Genomic DNA, 19,112 nt, shown 5'->3' with positions numbered 1-19,112 from the left:
TTAGCTGTTTTTAGACCAGTCCTGAAGTGAAAGTTAAGGTGTGAAACATTTTAAAGGACTCCAGTTGACATATTGTGTACAAATGGAGAAAAGTCAAGGCCATTATTCCCCTCACTATTGAGGATCACGGCCACTTCTGAGCAACTGAAGGCTTTTCCTGCATTGGCTAACGTTTAGGTTCATCTGTCCAGAAGAACACTGAATAATAATGTGCTGTGTATGACAGGATTGAGTTTTGTGGCTGAATTAGACCAAAATAGGCGTATTTTGTGTTCATTTTGAGTTAAAATGTAAACAAAAATAATAATAATATTATTTTTTTAGATTATTATTAAATAATCTAAATATGGCTGATTACGATCATTATTTGTAAAGTAAGCTAAATAATCTTACACTTACAATGCTTGCATTGCAAGAAAACACAAATTTAGCAAGCAAAATTATCTAATCTTTTTTACTTGACATGATGTTTTGTCTTACCAAGCATTGTTAGTGTAAGATTATTTTGCTCATTTTTGAAGTAATGATATTAATCTATCTTACTTAGAATTTTCAAGTCATTTTAATTCAAAATAAGCACAAATAGTTACTGGTCAAGTTATTCATGTGTCCAAATTTAAGTAAAAAATGTGATTTTTGTTTGATTAAAGTCTTACTTCACTAATTTTGAGACTTTGAGATTGCTTATTTTAAGAAAACAGATTTTGCTTTTTTTTTTTGCTTAACATAAGCATATATGTATTAATTTACATAGCAAAAATATTTTCTGTTTTTGCCTATGTTTATTAGCAGTGTAGTAAGACAACAATTCTTATCAGATCATTTATTGCCTTTAAATAAGATAAAACACTGCTTAACTGTAAGTGGCAGCAGGTTTATTTGTTTAAGATCATTTGTAAAGTTTAGATTTTATTTTTGATGTACTGGGACCAGATGAGGTAACTCAATTAAACAATTTAAAAAAAGCTATGAATAATGTCATTCTGTAGAATTTTAAATGTGATGAATGGATACATAGAACATCTGAACTATCAATAAAAAAGAAAAATTGAACATATTTTATATTTTTCAAAAAGGGCTGCTTAAAACAAAAACGACTCCTTTTTAAAGGTTTATTTATGGTAATTTAGTTGCTTGCATTTAAGTATACATGCATATGGGGGTTATTGTAGTGTGCTGTTCTAGGCCCTGTTTTAGTCCAGGGCTAAATTTAGTACCCAGTCTAGTCTTGGCTATGCTTTGCATTAGGGGTGGGCGATATGGCTCTAAAGTAATATCACGATATTTCAGGGTATTTTTGCGATAACGATATGCTTGCCGATATAGGAAAACAGAATAATAAATAATTAATTTCAGGAATATAGTATAGGAGTATAACAGAATAATCATAATGTGGCAAAATAATTAATATAGCATAAAATAATATAATGTAGCAAAAAAATTGCAGAATATTTAGTGCATGCATATAAACTGCAAACTAAAACAATTATACAATAAATACACTTAAATCTTCACAGTAAATAATAGACTACTTTTAAGACAGAACAGCCCTATTATCACGATATGGATTTTTAATATCACGATATTTCTGTGTCAAGCTATATTGTATACGATATAATATTGCACACCCCTACTTTGCATTATGTTTAGATATGATCACTTGCTAAGATTTAGGTTTATTTGCAGGGTGTCTTACTCCCTTAGAATCCTGCCTGAGTAGGCAGCATGTCTTACATTTGAGACAGAGCCCATGACTGTATGGGGCTGCTATGGAGGGACTGAGCCAGTATCCCTCTGCTGCCTCCTGCTGGTGTTTATTTGCGCTGCAGGAAGCCTCAGACTCCAGAGGCAGCAGCCTGAGCATGTGACTGTGCGCGTTATCAGGATTTATCTGTTTTCTCTCTGCTGGATTCTGGAGTTTTACTGTAAACAGAAGCGCTGTTTCTGTGCTCGCGTGGTGTGTCCGGTTTGAGCGAGACCCCGCTGTTTAATACATTTCCCAGGTTTCACTCTGAGCATCATGTGACTGCGGATAAACAGGCCATTGGGTTTTTGTCATTGTTTTATCCGCCTATGCGCGGCGAGGATACTGGGCAGTGTGCGTTTATAGTGACCCCTGTCTGTTTCAGTAGCAGGCTAACGCTAGCTGTAGGTTAGCTGCCCCAGGGAAACAGCGCTGTTTCTGCCCAGGCTGGAGCTCGGAGAGCATGGGGGGCAGAGAGAGCACCACCAGGAAGGTCTCCTACGGGCTGGACCAGGAGGAGAAGGTCACCGTGCTGCAGGGGGTGAAGGTGAGGAGAGGAATGGAGGAGAGCTGCAGGGCTGTGGGGGCTGATATTATGATATTTAACTCAGTATCTCCTCAGGTTCTGGGTGATATCTGTGTGTTTGGGTGGCAGTAAAGCTGTAGTATCTGTAGCCTCTGTGAATTAATAAATGAATGGGGCTTGTTTGTTTATCTCAGTGGTTTTTACAGCAGGTTTTCAAGGCAGGAGTTGAATGAACTTCAGCTCTCAGTAACTCTCTGTCCTCTGAGGGGCAGCAGAGAGAGAGACAAAGTGAAATGAGTCACTTAGTTAAACCTCAGATAACTGTAGCTAAACCTGTGGGAGAATTAATGAGATTACCTGAACACCAAGTAAGTTTCACACTGTGGCTTCTTATAGCTGTATAACTGCTATAGAGGGCCTGGTGCTGTTTCTGGTCAGCTTTACACATACAGTGGTGCTTGAAAGTTTATTTCTGTATAAATATTAGGGGTGGCAATATTATATCGTATACAAATTATCGTGACACAGAAATATCATGATATTAAAAATCCATACCGTGATAATAGGGCTGTTCTGTCTTAAAAGTAGTCTATTATTTACTGTGAAGCTTTAAGTGTATTTATTGTATAATTGTTTTAGTTTGCAGTTTATATGCATGCACTAAATATTCTGCAATATTATTTGCTGCATTATATTATTTTATGCTATATTATTTATTTTGCCACATTATGATTATACTGTTATACTATTATTCTATATTCCTGAAATGAATTAATTATTTTAGTTTTCCTATATCGCCAAGTATATCGTTATCGCAAAAATACCCTGAAATATCGTGATATTATTTTAGAGCCATATCGCCCACCCCTAATAAATATGACCTAAAACATCATCAGAGTTCCAGAAGTCCTAAAAGTATACAAAGAGAAGCCAAATAAACAAATAAAACAAAAATAATATAATTGGTCATTTATTTATTGAGAAAAAGAATCCAGTATTACATATTTGTGAGTGGCAAAAGTGTATAAACTAGTGGTGTCAATCGATTACAAAATTTAACCCGATTAATCCCAACAGTAATTTTTGATTAACTGTGACTAATTACACTTGTAGTTCTTAAGATGCAATTTTTTATAGTGGATATTTAAATGTAAATAAAAGAATGAATGCATGAAATCTGAAATGCAGTTAGGCAATAATACACAAGAGGGAGTGATAGAACGTGTAATATTGGCACTGCTGTGCTTCGGCCGTAGGCACGAGGCAGCAGGCGTTACTAGCACAAACCTCAAGTATATTATTGTGATTATACCACACACAGTTCCATTATCACTGTGTGTTGAAAATTTTAAGTTAAAGAGAACAAGAAAATATGTTCTGTTTGGTTATTAACACGCCGGGAGTTAAAATAGTTCCATTGCTGCTCTAATTGTAGCTGTGCTGTTAGGCTTGTAAGCGCTGCATCGTTGCTAGGTTACCTTGTATGAACGCCTCTTAGCCAATCACATTGCAGGGTCGAAGTGAAATTAAGTTTATAGGATTTACAGAAAGTGTCAAATAATTATTTTAACAAAATTAGGCAGGTGCATACATTTGTGCATCCTTGTCGTTTTATTGATTTGAATACTTTTAGCAAAAAAATTAAGGGGGCTGTTTTTGCTTTTTGCTTTATCCCCTTATGTACCCTCAATTCAAAATATTTATTCAGTATCATTGTAAAACAAAATCCTTTAGATGTTTGTATGTTCATATTTGTTTCTATAATAATTTTCTGCACTGAAATATTTTGAGGCATTAAACACTTCTAGAGACACTCTAAAAAAAGAGTAAATTCTGAAAAACAGTGCATTTCAATTTACACTGTTCCAAATTACTATTTATTTATGGAAAATAAAAAAAAATCTGTGGAATTCTCTTTGAAGACTGATATATGCAAATGACCTCAGTTCTGACTGACTGCTGTCTGTTGTGCCTTGTTTGTACAAGTTAAGTGGAAATGAGTGAAGATATATTATGGACACACATAATGGGTTTCATTATTGTTACAAATTCAGCAAATAGTGTATTTAATTTGCACTAAACAGCTCAGTATCCTTATATAACCTGGAGAGTAAATGGTATGTTTTGACATAGCTTTTACACTGTACCCTTTTTTTTAAATAACTACATTTTTCCTCATCTACCCTTAAAACATGGTGTGGATCCAGTGCTGTTTTAACCTGAAATCTGTGTAAAAGTAAGCAACATAAAATGGTACCAACATGGCTGCAGTGATAAAGAAAGCTTTTAATATTAGTCTGTGCCTAGAACAGTTTTTAAGACTTCAGTTCATTACATTACCAACCTCCTCTTATCTCTCATTAGCACCTTCCAGGATCTCTCGTATCATGTTGAGCCAGGCTGTAGACTGAGCCTACTGAAAACTGGGTTCTGGCTGTACTTCACTGCAGTCTACAAGAGCCAATCTCTAAATGCACCTGTTGATCTTTCTATTAATGTTTCAAGTTCACATTTAAGTTTATTATCACATACCTCAATCATGCTCTTTCAGTCATTCACTCTTAAGGGTCTGTTTCCCAAATAGTTTTTTAGATTTTTTTTCTTCCCTTTATCACTTCTGGCATTGGTGTGATTTTCATCTATGAAAAAAGGACATGATTCATTACTACATGACCTTTTCTCCACTTCTCCTCATCAAACTGGTTTTGTTGCTGTGCCTTTTAGATGACTTCTCTTCTCATTGGCTACCCTGTTGGTGCCATAACTGTACTGTAACAAATTCTTGTGACCTTGTGTATCCATTTTTGCTCTTTTCCACATTTACTTTAATCTAATTTAAATCTTGCAGTATTTTAAAATATCTTGACGATTGGAGCAATAGAAATATGTGTGACATTCAAACTGCAGTGTGTTTCCTAATATTGATTAATCAGTTTTCAAACAACTATTTAAGAACACTGTAACTTCATAGAATGAAATTTTCCACCTATTACCTGATGAACCTATTACATGATAAACCCTTTTCTCCAAAATTATGTTTTTAATTTGAAGTTTTAAGTACCCTGTAGTTCTTTGTTGACCCTGCATCTGTGCTAGAAAGGCACTGCCACTTCAAAACTGAGCCATTTACATACTTTTACTTGTTATTATACCATAGTAACCATTACACCAAAGTATCATTAATCAAGTAATTATTATTAAAATAAATAACCTAAAATTACTTAAATAACTGGTATAAAAACATTTAAAAACATACAATTCCTAACTATCACATATCATTGAACACTTCATGAACATTTCATATTTCAGGCCTTTTCTTTAAATGTGTATTGCTTCTCACTCACACATGACACTTTTGTAAATATCTGGCACATACCAACTACATGATTTAAGCTAGTAGACGATTTTCACGAAAATCTGTTTTTATATTGTTATAAATGTGTTGTTATCATACAGAGAACCAGAACATTTCGTTTTTTCTAAGGATTGGTAATTGGATTGGTGAAAGAGTTACATTTGTTAGATGATGAATGAGGTGTGTTTTCTGTTAAAGTTTTATGGTGGTTTGTTTTAATTAAAAAAATAAAGGAAAAAAGTTTTAATGGAGAATGGCGGCCTCTAGAGGTTTTGGAGTAGAATTGCATGTGAACATTAAGGGAAGTACTTATGAAGTATCAGGTAAGTTTTTGCAGCTTAGTTTTTTTTTTTTTTTTTTTTTTTTCTTTCTTCAAAAGTGGACTGAGCTGGCACATTTAAGAGAAAAGAGTAAACTTAGAGATTTAAATCAATTGGTCTGGAACACTGTTAAATAAGTTTAAGTTTAAAAAAATAAAGAAAGTTAAATTCATTTAAAATCAAATGTTTATAATATATTTTATTATATTATAATATATTATAAATTGAGAAATAACTGAAATAACAAAGAAGATACAGAGCTTTCAAACCTCAAATAATGCACATAAAACATGTTCATATTCATAAAGTTTTAGGAGTTTAGAAATCAATATTTGGTGGAATAACCCTGGTTTTTAATCACAGTTTTTATGCATCTTGGCATGTTCTCCTCCACCAGTCTTACACACTGCTTTTGGATAACTTTATGCCACTACTGGTGCAAACATTCAAGCAGTTCAGCTTGGTTTGATGACTTATGATCATCCATCTTCCTCTTGATTATGTTCCAGAGGTTTTCAATTTGGTAAAATCAAAGAAACTCATTATTTTTAAGTGATCTCTTATTTTTTCCAGAGCTGTATAAGGTCCTTTACACAAATAGAGAGGGTTTCTGGACATTCAGTTATTTGTGTTATTGTAACTAATTCTCCAGTAGTATGGCTGATATGTGTGGTACTTTGATGATGATTTTGTTGAAATAATTTTTTATTTGATTGTATGTGTGTGTTCTCAGTTGTCTGATGACGTTCTTCAGAGAATGCGGGAATCAGGGAGTCAGTCTTCAGAAAAGTCACCACCTCCAAAACCTGGCAGTCAGAAGACAGATCCAGGTAATTGCTATCACCTCTCCTGTTCTCTTTTGTTCTCTACACCTTGTTTGGTGTGACCTTTATTTTAAATATGCTTTTAGTTTAAACCCAGCCAAACCGATTTAAACATTTTAATTCTTTTTTTACTGTTAGGAGCTCACCGAGAACTTTTATTATTCTACTTTATGCAAATATTTAATCAGCCAATTATTTGGCATCAGTGCATTGCATAAATCATGCATATACATAACAGCAACTTCAGGTGATATTGATATCAACAATTAGATTGTGAAAAAATATGGATTAGATTTTGAGCGTGACCCTTTAAGGTCACCATAAATTCATATGGATTATTAAAAAATAATAGAGCAAGCTACCCACTGCTATTAGACAGCGTACTATAATTTATATATTGAAAGAAAACTATAAAAAAAGTATTTATTTAAAAATACAAGCCAGTAGTGTCTGTGATCAGTTGAAAATGTATAAATATTATCTACAAACATATATTTAATATCTATAAAAAGCATCAGTTGAGAGATTCCTCTTTCAGTCAAGTTATTTTCTGATTGGCTTAAAATATGTAGTTACAGTATTACAATATTATACAATAGTTAAGTTTATTCGTTTTTGTAGTATAATTATATATTCATATATATTTTTGCCTAAAATATTGATTTTTTTTATTAATGTGATGCATATTGTATGATTAAGTTATTGCCAGTACACAGCTCTGTGTGCTGAATGGGAATGTGCTCCTACAGTATGTTTACCCTGTGCTTTTTTCAAGATTGAAGTCCATCAAAGTTTATGTAGCAATTTAATAACAACTGTTCAAGAAATTACTAGAAAACAATGAAATAATATCATGTGTTGTTATCCGCATTTAATGAGAAAGTTCTCTGGGTGTTTTGCAGGACCAACTAGACCTTCTCCAGCTGAGATGCAGGAGGAATTAAGAAAACGGTGAGTTTACTCAGTGTGTGTAGTACTGATCTACAGTTGTGTGGTCCAGATGTTGAGCTCTGGCGTTTGAGAGGGTCATGTAAAGTTTGTAGTTGAGTGATGTGGTCTGCAGCTGTCTGAGTTAGTCAGTGCTTATGATTTGTGGAAGTTGTCTGTGGTCTGCAGCGGTCGGAAGCTTCCTCTGTGCCAGTGTGAGGCTGTGTTGCTGTTTGTGATGTGTGTTTTAGCGGGACTTTAGTGGCTTTAGTAAACGATTTTAAGAGATGGAAGAAATAGCTTGTGGTTTTCAGTCAGTCAGATAATGACCGAATGTGAATTGTTAAAGTTCTTTATTCATCTTTAGTGGTAGACTGTTGTAATCTGGAGTCTGAGAAATGTGTCAGAGGACAGATAGTGGTGGTCCATCATACTTTATATAAAACTGTAGATCAGGGGTGTCCAAACTTTTGTTGGGGGCCAGAAGGAGAAATATATTTGAAGTCACGGGCCACACTCCGTAATAAAACAAATAATGAAATATACCACTTTAAATAATACTTTTTTTCTGATTATTTCATTTACACACCATTTTACTTGACTTACTAACTTTATCTTTGACAGTGTTGTGTAAACTAAGATTTTTCAAATTGATGTTTAATTTCATGATGTCTCTTAATATTAAACTCAACTTTTACACTCTTTGGTCCGTTTTTGTGCGCTAGAAATGCACACCCTCTCCGCTTTTAGACTCTTTGCCCTGTTTTTCTGCGCTAGAAATGCGCACCCTTTCCGCTTCTAGACACTTTGCCCCATTTTTCTGCGCTAGAAATGCGCACCCTCTCCGCTTTTAGACTCTTTGGCCCGTTTTTCTGCACTAGAAATGCGCACTCTCTCCACTTTTAGACTCTTTGGCCCGTTTTTCTGCGCTAGAAATGCGCACCCTCTCCGTTTTTAGACTCTTTGGCCCGTTTTCTGCGCTAGAAATGCGCACACTCTCCGCTTTTAGACTCTTTTGCCTGTTTAGCTGCGCTAGAAATGTGCACCCTCTCCGCTTTTAGACTCTTTGGCCCGTTTTTCTGCGCTAGAAATGCACACCCTCTCCGCTTTTAGACTCTTTGGCCCGTTTTTCTGCGCTAGAAATGCGCACCCTCTCCGCTTTTAGACTCTTTGGCCCGTTTTTCTGCTCTAGAAATGTGCAACCTCTCCGCTTTTAGACTCTTTGGCCTGTTTTTCTGCGCTAGAAATGCGCACCCTCTCTGCTTTTTTGTTTGGACACCCCTGCTGTAGATTGTCTTTATGAGAGTCTCAGTGATGCAGTGTATACATAATATGACCCCAATTCCAAAAAGATGGGCAAAGCTTGTGTAAAATGTGAACAGATGTTAATAAAAACAGAATGCAATGGTTTTCAAATATCATAGATTCATATTTTATTCACAATATAACATAGAATACATACAGGGGTTGGACAATGAAACTGAAACACCTGTCATTTTAGTGTGGGAGGTTTCATGGCTAAATTGGATGAGCCTGGTGGCCAATCTTCATTAATTGCACATTGCACCAGTAAGAGCAGAGTGTGAGGGTTCATTTAGCAGGGTAAGAGCACAGTTTTGCTCAAAATATCGCAATGCACACAACATTATGGGTTACATACCAGAGTTCAAAAGAGGACAAATGGTTGGTGCACGTCTTGCTGGCACATCTGTGACCAAGACAGCAAGTCTTTGTGATTTATCAAGAGCCACGGTATCCAGGGTAATGTCAGTATACCACCAAGAAGGACGAACCACATCCAACAGGATTAACTGTGGATGCAAGAGGAAGCTGTCTGAAAGGGATGTTCGGGTGCTAACTCGAATTATATGCAAAAAACATAAAACCATGGCTGCCCAAGTCACGGCAGAATTCAATGTGAGTCTCAACTCCCCTGTTTCCACCAGAACTGTTTGTCAGGACAAAAAATTATTGTGGTCTAAAACCAGGCGTTTTAGTTTCATTGCCCCTGTATCATATGAGACACTTTACCTTTTCATAAAACTTGTTTAAACATTGATAGAAGTAAAACGTATTAAACACATAGGAACAAGACAACAAAAGAGGCTAAAAAAAGTAAGTGATACTAATAAAAAACATCTACCAGTACATTCTGAGCAATTTACACTTAACTCACATGATTAGGTATAAAAATATAAATATTATATAAAATATAAAAAATATAAAATAAAAGAGCATTTTAGAGAGGTCTCAGAGTCTCGCAGAAGCAAAGATGTGCAGAGGTTCACCAATCAAACTCCAAGAGCTGCATCTAAAATTGTGGAACAATTTGTCATTAGGTCTAATCGTGATTTTGACTGATGGTCACTTTGTTCTGCTGTGTGTGCATGGATGTCTGTTGCAGGTTCGAGCGTGAACAGGGTTTGGTGAGGGAGGAGTTGGCACGGATGGCACGCAGAGAGAAAGAGGCCGGGGCAGATGATCTGAAACCTGCTGTGCTCAGAGAGAGAGCCAGGACAAGAGAGGAGCTGGAGAAAGCACAGAACCTGGTGAGGCACACAAACACACACGCACACACTGTAGTTCTCTGAAGAAAGTTAAACACTTGTAAAAACATTCTCCAACCGTCTGTCCCTTTTGTCTCTGTCTCTTGGTTTCTTCTCCTCCCTCAGAATTGATTTGCTCCGTGTCGTTCCTCTCTGCCTGGTGTTAAGTGAGCGTAATGATTATTGAGTGCAGGACACTTCTTCTTTTCCTGCGCTTGTCTGCTGAAGCTGTAATGGTGCAGGATTGTAATGAGGCTATTCAGTGCGGCTGATTATATTAGCTTTCTCATTCACAGACAGAGGCGTCGATACTAGTTAATGTTCACATTCGCACCCGAGCTGCTGCTGCTCACGCACGTTTTATTATCTACCAGCCGGACTTTGCCTTCCTTGACGAGCTGTAATTGAGAAACTTTGTGATGCCCAAATTGAGTGTTTGATTATGCGTTCACAGCCTGATCAGGTCATTATTGGTGGATATGCAGAGAGCTGTACCTGCCACAGCAAGGCTTTTGGGTGTGTCGGGGTGCCTCTCGCCACCACTAGATGGCAGCAAAAGCTTTGGCTATTCAATCCTTGAGCTTCCAAGTGCTGGAATGTAAGGAGTGGCCTATAATAGCGGAAAACTGGCCGAGTACAATTATATTTCATCTTCTGACGCTCATCTCCATCCCTTTGTTGTTGTTTTTTTTTTTTTTTTCTACCAGTCACAGATGCGGCGTCTTCTCACTCTTCTCTAAATTCTATCCATCTTTCTCTCAGGCTTCTGTTTCTCTCTGTCTTCTTGTCTGCTTCTTCCATCTGAAGTTAAACCAGAAGTTCTTGCTTTCAAGCCTGTTCACCCACTGAATGTCTGCACAGTGGCTGGCTCCATTTAAAAAGAATAAGGAGGCGCACAGAGAGCAGCCAACAACAGCAATAAAGAAAAACAGATAAAGTTGGAGAAGAGGAAGCAGAAGAAAGAAATGTTAGGGAGCGAGAGAGAGGGAGAGAGAGAGAGAGAGAAGGCAAAGCAAGGCAAGGGAAGGGAAGGTATGGTGTTGATGAGATTTAAATGCATGCAGAGTGAAGGTTGTTGCCATGCTTGGCGTAGCATCGCTTGTTAGCTGTGAGCCGGGAAGAGAGAGAGAGATAGCGAGAGTGAATGTGAGAGTGCGAGTGCGCAATCGCTCGAGGCGAGAGACAGAGAATGGAGAATGTGCTGCCTATCAACTGGAGGAATTCCACAGAGAGAGGGAGTGAGGGAGAGAAAGAAAGAGAGAGCATTAAGAGTACCATAGAGAGATAGGAAGGTGTTAGTTTTTGAGAAATTTCACAATAATATTCAAGTTCTGTTAAAGCGTATTACGGTAAAGTTGTCAAACGTAGTCTGACTTGCAGACGCTGTCTCTCTCTCTCTCTCTCTCTGTCTCTGTCTGTCTCTGTCTCTCTGTCTCACACGCTTTTCATCTCACTGAAAAATGGCAATCTAGCGAGTTGAATTGAACAGCCTCTTAAAGTCTTCCCCTCTCTCTCCCTCTCTGTCTCTCCCTCTGTCTTTCTGTCTCTCTCTCTCTGTCTCTCTCTCTCTCTCTCTCTCTCTCACACACTTCATCTCACTGAAAAATGGTAATCTAGCTAGTTGAATTGAACAGCCTCTTAAAGTCTCCCTCTCTCTCTCCCTCTCTGTCTCTCCTTCTGTCTTTCTGTCTCTCTCTCTCTCTTTCTCTCTCTCACGCTCTTATATTTAACTAAAAAAATAGTAATCTAAATAGTTAATTAAATATCCTCTTTAATGTTACACATCCCTCTCTCTTTCCCACACTTTCTCTCTCATGATGTTTTGTACTCTCTTGCTCTCTCTTTCATGCTTTCTTTCTCTCTTTCTGTCTTCCTCTCTTTCCTTAACATTTTGTTCCTAAAAAACGGTAATCGAAGCAGTGACTGAAACTGCCTCTCCCCATGTCTCTCTCTCTCTTCTGTCTCTCTGTTTTTCTATCCCTCTCTCATTCACTTTATCTATCTGTCTCTCCTTTTTTTTCTCTCAACCCTGTTACTGCAGACATATCTGCCGCTCACATCAGTCAGTCCACTCCAGCACTTCAGTGAGCGTCTACTGAATTTTTTCTCAGTGTTTGGATCTCTGAGGTGGAGCGCTTCTAGATTGTCGCAAATGATTCGTAAAGATGAGTGGATCCTGTAGTCTGTGGTCATGCCCCGCGAGTGTGTTTGAAAGACTCGCGCTGTCATACGCACACTGCACTGAGCTGGAGCGGTGCAGAGCCGGAGCAGGGAAGCCCGCCTGTGGTGGCGCAGTAATGCGTGCTAGATTTGCTGCTAATATCTCTCCTCTGTATGGGAATATGTCTTTAACATAGGAGTAATGAATGTGCTAACTGTGCTTACTGCCTATCTGCCATCACAAATCTCCAATGCTGTTCGGTTTAATGCAGTACTGTTAATCCTTTCACTAGAATCGCGCGCTCTCTCTCTCTTTCTCTCTCTCTCTCTCTCTCAGTGGGTTTTGCACTGGTCACGATAAGACTTGCTCTGACTGCGTCTGGAGAAAAATCTCTTTAGGGCAGATTACATTATGTTCAGCTTTTTATTAGAGCAGGGAGAGCTGTGATCTACTCGTTTAATCATGGAGGGATAACTCAGTTGCTCCGTTTAACCCTTTTTTATTGTATCAGTGCTGAGTCTTACACAGCCTAGGAGCCATATTAGCACAACAACTCCATGAATCAGTGCGCTTCCCAGCTTAATATGCTCTCTCCCTATCTTTCTCTCTCTATCTATCTTTCTCTCTCTCTCTCTCTCTCTCTCTCTCTCTTTTTCTCGTATTCCTTCTTTTATTCTGTTATGTCAGTGTCTTCTTGTCTTTGTTTTGAGCTCTCTCTCTCTGTTTCTCTCACTTTTTTTCTTGCTTTACAGTTATGATCTAGGTAGTCAAGTCAAGTAGTTTTATTGTCAATACTGCATATGTACACAACATACAGAGAATTGAAATTACGTTACTCTCCTTCCCAATTTTACAGCAAGTACAGATAATAGATATAATAAAAGAGAATGGGAGACACTATGGGTACAATACAGCAGGTAGTGAATTGAACAGCATTTTTAAAGTTATCTTCACTACATGTCCACATTAATGCATATAGCTACTTTAAGTTGCACCCAAAGCTGACACACACACACACACACACACAGCTTGTCTATTCTCTTTAAAGAAATATTTCTAAATAGGTCTGTTGTTAATGTTGTTATCAGCTTGTTGTATAATATATGGACATGACCTCAATATTGCCCAGTATATTTGCTTAGCAAAGAGAGCATTTTGCTGTAAATGATCCTGTAAAAACTTTGTTTATAAACTGAGGTTTTATTTTAATTATGCAGGATATTTAGTCATATTTATATGCAGATTACAACGTCTAAATATTCAAATTAATTAAAAGTAAATTGTTCTTTTAAAACAATGTGTAATAGCATTTTATTATATTACTTTATATCACAGTGATTGGAAATGAAAAAAAAGACTAGAATAATTTATATAAAACAATTGCATTTTTGATGACACAATCAAATATGCACTAGCTGGGATAAAAAATGGGTAAAAATGTTCTGTGTTCAAATGTTCAAAATTTAGAAATTACGAGTTTTTCCTTTTTATAGGCTGTTTAATTCAAGAAGTAGTGAAGAAAAGTGGCTAGGTAAAGGGAAACCTGCAAAAGAAGCTGTTCTGTATTCAATGTTTTGACCAAATGTTTCATTTTGTTCGGCTTTAGTTTTGGACAGAATTGTTTTAATTATTCTTTATTATTTTAATTATTTATTATTATTTATCAGTGGCCTAAAATTATTTGAAAATTAAATTAATTTTCGGGAGAATAAATCGTCTAAACCTTGTTCTTAATTGTCATTATAGTAGGACTTTTAATAGCAGATAACACTGAACATTTTGGCACCATACCTAATGCAAGCTTGGGGATATAAAGCCCCAGCGTTAACCTGTTCCATCCAATATCTCTGGATTTGGATCTGAATAAAGCTCTTATAAAACAGCCTGTTTAAAGGTGTCTACTGTTATATAGGTAAAGCTACCTGTATCTCTTTCTCTCTCTCTTACATCCCTGTAACTGCTACTACATATCTACAGCACATGTCAGTCAGTTCACTCCAGCACTCCGGTGAGCTGGAGCACCGGATCTCTGGAAGTGTTTGGATTTCAGGATTAACATGAATCAGCGCCTAACCCAGCCTAATGTGCATCTCTCTCTCTTCCCCCCCTCCCCCCCCTCTTCTCTCTCTCTCTCTCTCTCTCTCTCTCTCTCTCTCTCTGTCTTTTTCCCTCTCTCATCCTGTTTCTTCTTTCGTTCTGTTGTCCTATCAACTCTCAATATCTTCCTTCCTTTTTGTTTCAATCTTTTTTCTTCTCTCTCTCTCCATCTCCCTCGTTGTCTTCTCACACTTTAATATCCCTCTTTTTTCTCTGTCTCATTTTCTCTCATCCTCCGACGCCCCCCAACACCCCCCCCCTTGCTTTTTTGCAGCAGCCAGCTGAGCTGAACGCTTGGGTAAGCAGAAGCTGCTCCCTGTTAATCTTACTTTTCTCTCTCTTTATTCAAATGGCATGTTTTCATTGTGCATTATAACAGAATGGAAGTGCAAGCACACACACACACACGCTCGCACACACACACACACGCACATACACAACACACACACAGACACAACAACAACGCACACACACACACGCAAGCAGATGACACCTCCATCACAACACTTGGAGCTATTCAGCTAGAAAATTGCACATCATCTGCATAGCAGAGTGAATGGAACCTTCCTGCCAGTAAACACTAACTGAATGAAGAAAAATAGGCAATATGATTACACTCTATGCAATTATGTGTGTGTGTGTGTGTGTGTGTGTGTGTAGAGCCTCTAAAAGCCAGGCCACCATGTGGAATTTCATTTATGTCACACAGGCATTAGATGACAGTCCTACAGGTGGCATTCCAGTGAATGTGGGCTACACATTCATGCATTTATCATGCATTAATGATGGGTCAACTACTGAAAATTGAACACAAAGGGTGGAAACTAAGTAAAATATGAGCACCAGGATTCATAATTCACTCCCGTCACTCCTCAGTCCCTTATTTAAATCTTCTGGCCTTCTTTATAGTGTGAAGATTTCTAGCTGTCAGTAGTGAAACATCATTACATTACATAACATCTTACCTTGAGCATGAATTTTACTCTGTCTACACTCTTGAAAAATAAAAATGCTTCAAATGGTAATTTGAATCATGCCACAGAAAAAAAAAACTTAAGGAGCATAAATCAGATTTATTTTGCTTTAATTTTTAATTTAATTTACACATTGGTGTTATGTGATAAAATGAATGCCCATTTAAAGTTAAAACATAATAGTGTATCTCTACTTAAATACAGCACAATCTAAAATCTTTATGTACTTTTTGCGTTTTTGCTGTGTCACAGAAGTGTATTCACACACACCGATACAATGACAGTCACTGGCTTTTGGACCTGTTGATGATAATAGTCTGGAAGGTCCTTTGCATTTAACATTGCTTTTAGAAAACGTTGAATTTGTCTGGCCACAATATATAGTAGCATTGTGTGATGGTCGATCCCAGATGTTAATAAGCCCGGAGACGGGAGAAATATGCAAATTCCTTCAAATGTTTCTTTGAGGAACATTGTTTTTAAACATTTGAATCATAATTTCGCTCATTTGTTACAAACTGGAGATCCTTTGCACTTTTTTGCTCCTTAGAGGTTCAAACCTTTGTAGATGCTGCTTTTATACTAAATTATTATCGTTTTTATTTGTGTTCACCTCATTACTTGCCCTAAAATGCCCTTGTAGTTTTTCAAATAAATAAAAATCAAAGTAAAGGTAGGGAACACCACAAGACTGGCATCGCTTAAAGGACCGTTTGAAGCTTGCCTTTATTTTTAAGAGTGTAGTGCAGTGTTTCCCCATCTCAGGCCTGGAGGTACCCTGTCCTGCATATATTAGTGGTTTCCCTGCACCTCTGACAGGGCTTGTTAATGAACTGGTGAATCGGGTGTTTTGGGAGACGGGAAAGCAGTAAATGTGCGGGGCAGGGGGACACCAGGACCTTGATTGAGAAACACCCTTGTACTGGCTTAACCAGTATAATTCCTCTCATTTATCGGCTGTGTTGCATTGTCTTTTCCTGATCTCTTCCCTCTTTTTCTGTCTGTTTCTCTCTGCAGAATTGTAGAAATTGCAGAAATCTAGCCTGCCTGCGCCTCGCCTGTGCTCTGCTTGCTCTCTTCATTTTAATCATTTCTTTTCTGTTCTTTCTGTGCTTGCTGCAAAGGTCTATATGTGCTGGATGGCTTTGTAAGGTAGCATCAGTCCCTCTCAGGTACATCTTGCTTCATACTTCAACTGCACACAATGTGCCTAGGTTCTTGTTGCCATGCAATTGGTACAGCGACTTGTAGTTTAATTTCTGCCTCAGGGCTGATCTGAGACCAGTTTGGAATAGCACCAGAACATGTCCTACTTCATAAGAACATGACAGCTGGTCTCAGATCGGCCAGATCTTCCTGGACCGTTCGTTACACACCTGACAAAGCATCACTGATCACATACAGAAAATCCATCACCTCCCAAATACCCTCAACATGGCTCTCGAGCCTCTTTCACACTGCATTAGTTTTGTCAGTTGTTCAGATATTTGGTGGGGGAATTGTTTCATTTAAATCTGGTGGTGAATGGTGTTCAAGAAGGTTGTGGCATGTGAGTCGTGTAGAGCCAAAAGTGTTTGCAGCAATTTGAAGTAGTAGTGTGAAGTGAGGCATAAGATCATATTGGATTTCTGAAAACAAAAATAAGAACACCTGGAATACAGCTCTGTTTAATGGAAAGTGTCAAAGCAGGTGAGATTACATGGCTATAAGCGTCTCTATCTGCGTCTCATTGGTTCTCTCGCTTTGTTCTGTCTCTCCAAGGCCAAGCAACTGGCGAGAAAAGATGCTGAGTTGAAGCATTTGGCTGCTTTCTACAAGGAACAACTGCAGCTGATGGAAAAGAAGGTAACACACAAACAGGCACACACACACACACACACACACACACACACACACATTCATACACTCACAGTCATAAGTTGCCGTTGTCAGGCAAAACCTTGTATCTCCGTTTTCATGTTTTTGACATAATGTGAATGTGGCTATTGTTCTTTATATTGTGTCTACCTCTTGATGAAGGGTCTAATAGAAATGCCCAAAAATGAATTCTATTAAATGTTAAAGATGTGTTTTTGTTTTTTTACTGTAAAGCAAAAGAAATGAAGAGTGTTTTGCTCGTAAAATCACCTGATCACATTAAACAGATGCAAGTAAACAGAAATATAGCAAAAAGAATTTCTCATTTGAAAAAAGTAGTTAAGATATAGTTGAGAAGCTAGTTTAAAGAAAAAAAATTAAGAACTGACTGTTCACTTGTTTCCTAATATATGCCACCACTTTTATGTTTATGATTAAATGGTTTAAAGGATGGGAGATAATTATTCGGCTTCTAAAAAAAGTGCTAAATCAAAAAAAGGTAAGAAAATAAACAAATAAATTATAATAATAAAAATCACAAGTGCAAAAAGAGACAACTGCAACTTAATTAATTTCCTTAAACAGTTAATTTATGAGAGCCTTAAATTAGCATTTAAAGTAAATGATGCAAAATGTTTTTAGAATGCTGTTATTTTTTTCCTTTCCCTACATGTGTGATGCGCATGGCAGTATTCATGGAAAATTGTCCAGTAGGAACGTTCCACCTAGGCCTGTCGTTCTGAAACCTTTTTAGGCTGATCTGACTGGTTTGTTTTCCATTTGGTCGTGTTTGTATGCAAGTGGTACTGAAAGTACAGTTGTGGGTGTAATCCAGTTTTGTCTATTTCGCAGTGTTGTGTTTATCAAGCTTGTTCGATTGTGCAGGGTTTTCAAAAAAATGCAACCAGAGCCTGAGATGAAGAGTAATGACTTCTGTTGTGCTTTCAAGAAATTAGGGCTGCATATAGTTTAATGAGTCAGCGAAGAGTTGTGTGTCTAAAAGCCGGCGCGGTGAAGTTTGTACGAAAGTGCTCTTCCAGCAGCACTCTCAAAGTAAAAGCCCTGACCTCGAGTTCGAGATGGGCTTTGTCAACACCCACGTCCTTCAGAGCACTCTGAGTCTAAATAGATAGAAAGGCGCAGGCCAGAAGGGAGACTCAGGAGGGGGGAGAAAATGAGTGATTGAGTGAGGAAAAATACAGATTGAAACGAAATTGAAGCAGACGTAAGTAAAGGATGAATAGCCATGGCAATTTTAACCATTTTTGCTGCTCAAATCCATATTTTTATACAAACAGAGTTCAGATATCCCAGTGGAAAAATATGTATATTGTCTCGAATAAAAATGGAAAAGTACTGATGATTTCTTGAAGATTTGTTTCTTGACGCATTATGTTGATTTAAAAGTTGATTTAATTGATATATGTTAAATTGAAAGCATAAAATTTGTTATATTTTCAGCCATCATGAAATATATATGAATAATATGCATCTGGTCATGGTAATCATGGTAATGTTGGCACAAACTTGTGTTAATACTAATTGACTTACAGAACAATATCTAACAACCTATCATCAAACAGTATATCCATCTTTAATATCAGCGTGTCTCCTGCCTATCCCCATGTCTGGAAAAAATAGAAATTAGAAGGTTACTAGTGTTGGTGAGCATGTGGAATTGAGGTTTATTGAAAAGCATTCAGGGAAGAAAGCAGCCAATCAGAGGCTTTTCTTCTATTGACATTTGCTGCAGTGAGCAGTGGGAGAGTTAGCATTCAGAA

The 19,112-nt window shown here is 37.3% G+C and overlaps 1 protein-coding gene across 5 annotated transcripts in view; it reads left to right on the top strand.

Annotated features, from left to right (window-relative positions):
• Positions 1-1,863: 1,863 nt before the first annotated feature.
• Positions 1,864-19,112, top strand: part of chchd6b (coiled-coil-helix-coiled-coil-helix domain containing 6b) — a 53,207-nt gene continuing 35,958 nt past the window's right edge. The window contains exons 1-6 of one of the 5 annotated variants that reach the window (XM_015606926.3): positions 1,864-2,291; positions 6,679-6,775; positions 7,672-7,720; positions 10,101-10,245; positions 14,778-14,798; positions 16,492-17,188. In XM_015606926.3, the coding sequence (XP_015462412.3) occupies positions 2,208-2,291; positions 6,679-6,775; positions 7,672-7,720; positions 10,101-10,245; positions 14,778-14,798; positions 16,492-16,725 (630 nt within the window). In that variant the 5' untranslated portion in view covers positions 1,864-2,207 and the 3' untranslated portion in view covers positions 16,726-17,188. Of the gene's footprint in view, positions 2,292-6,678; positions 6,776-7,671; positions 7,721-10,100; positions 10,246-14,774; positions 14,799-16,491; positions 17,189-17,235; positions 17,320-19,112 lie in introns of those variants that run through there. The other 4 variants (XM_007253308.4, XM_007253306.4, XM_007253305.4 and 1 more) reach the window with 4 other exon arrangements.

This window comes from Astyanax mexicanus, chromosome 5 (genome assembly GCF_023375975.1).
Source record: "Astyanax mexicanus isolate ESR-SI-001 chromosome 5, AstMex3_surface, whole genome shotgun sequence".
Classification (NCBI taxonomy): domain Eukaryota; kingdom Metazoa; phylum Chordata; class Actinopteri; order Characiformes; family Acestrorhamphidae; genus Astyanax; species Astyanax mexicanus.
This window is presented reverse-complemented; position numbering and strand designations above follow the sequence as displayed.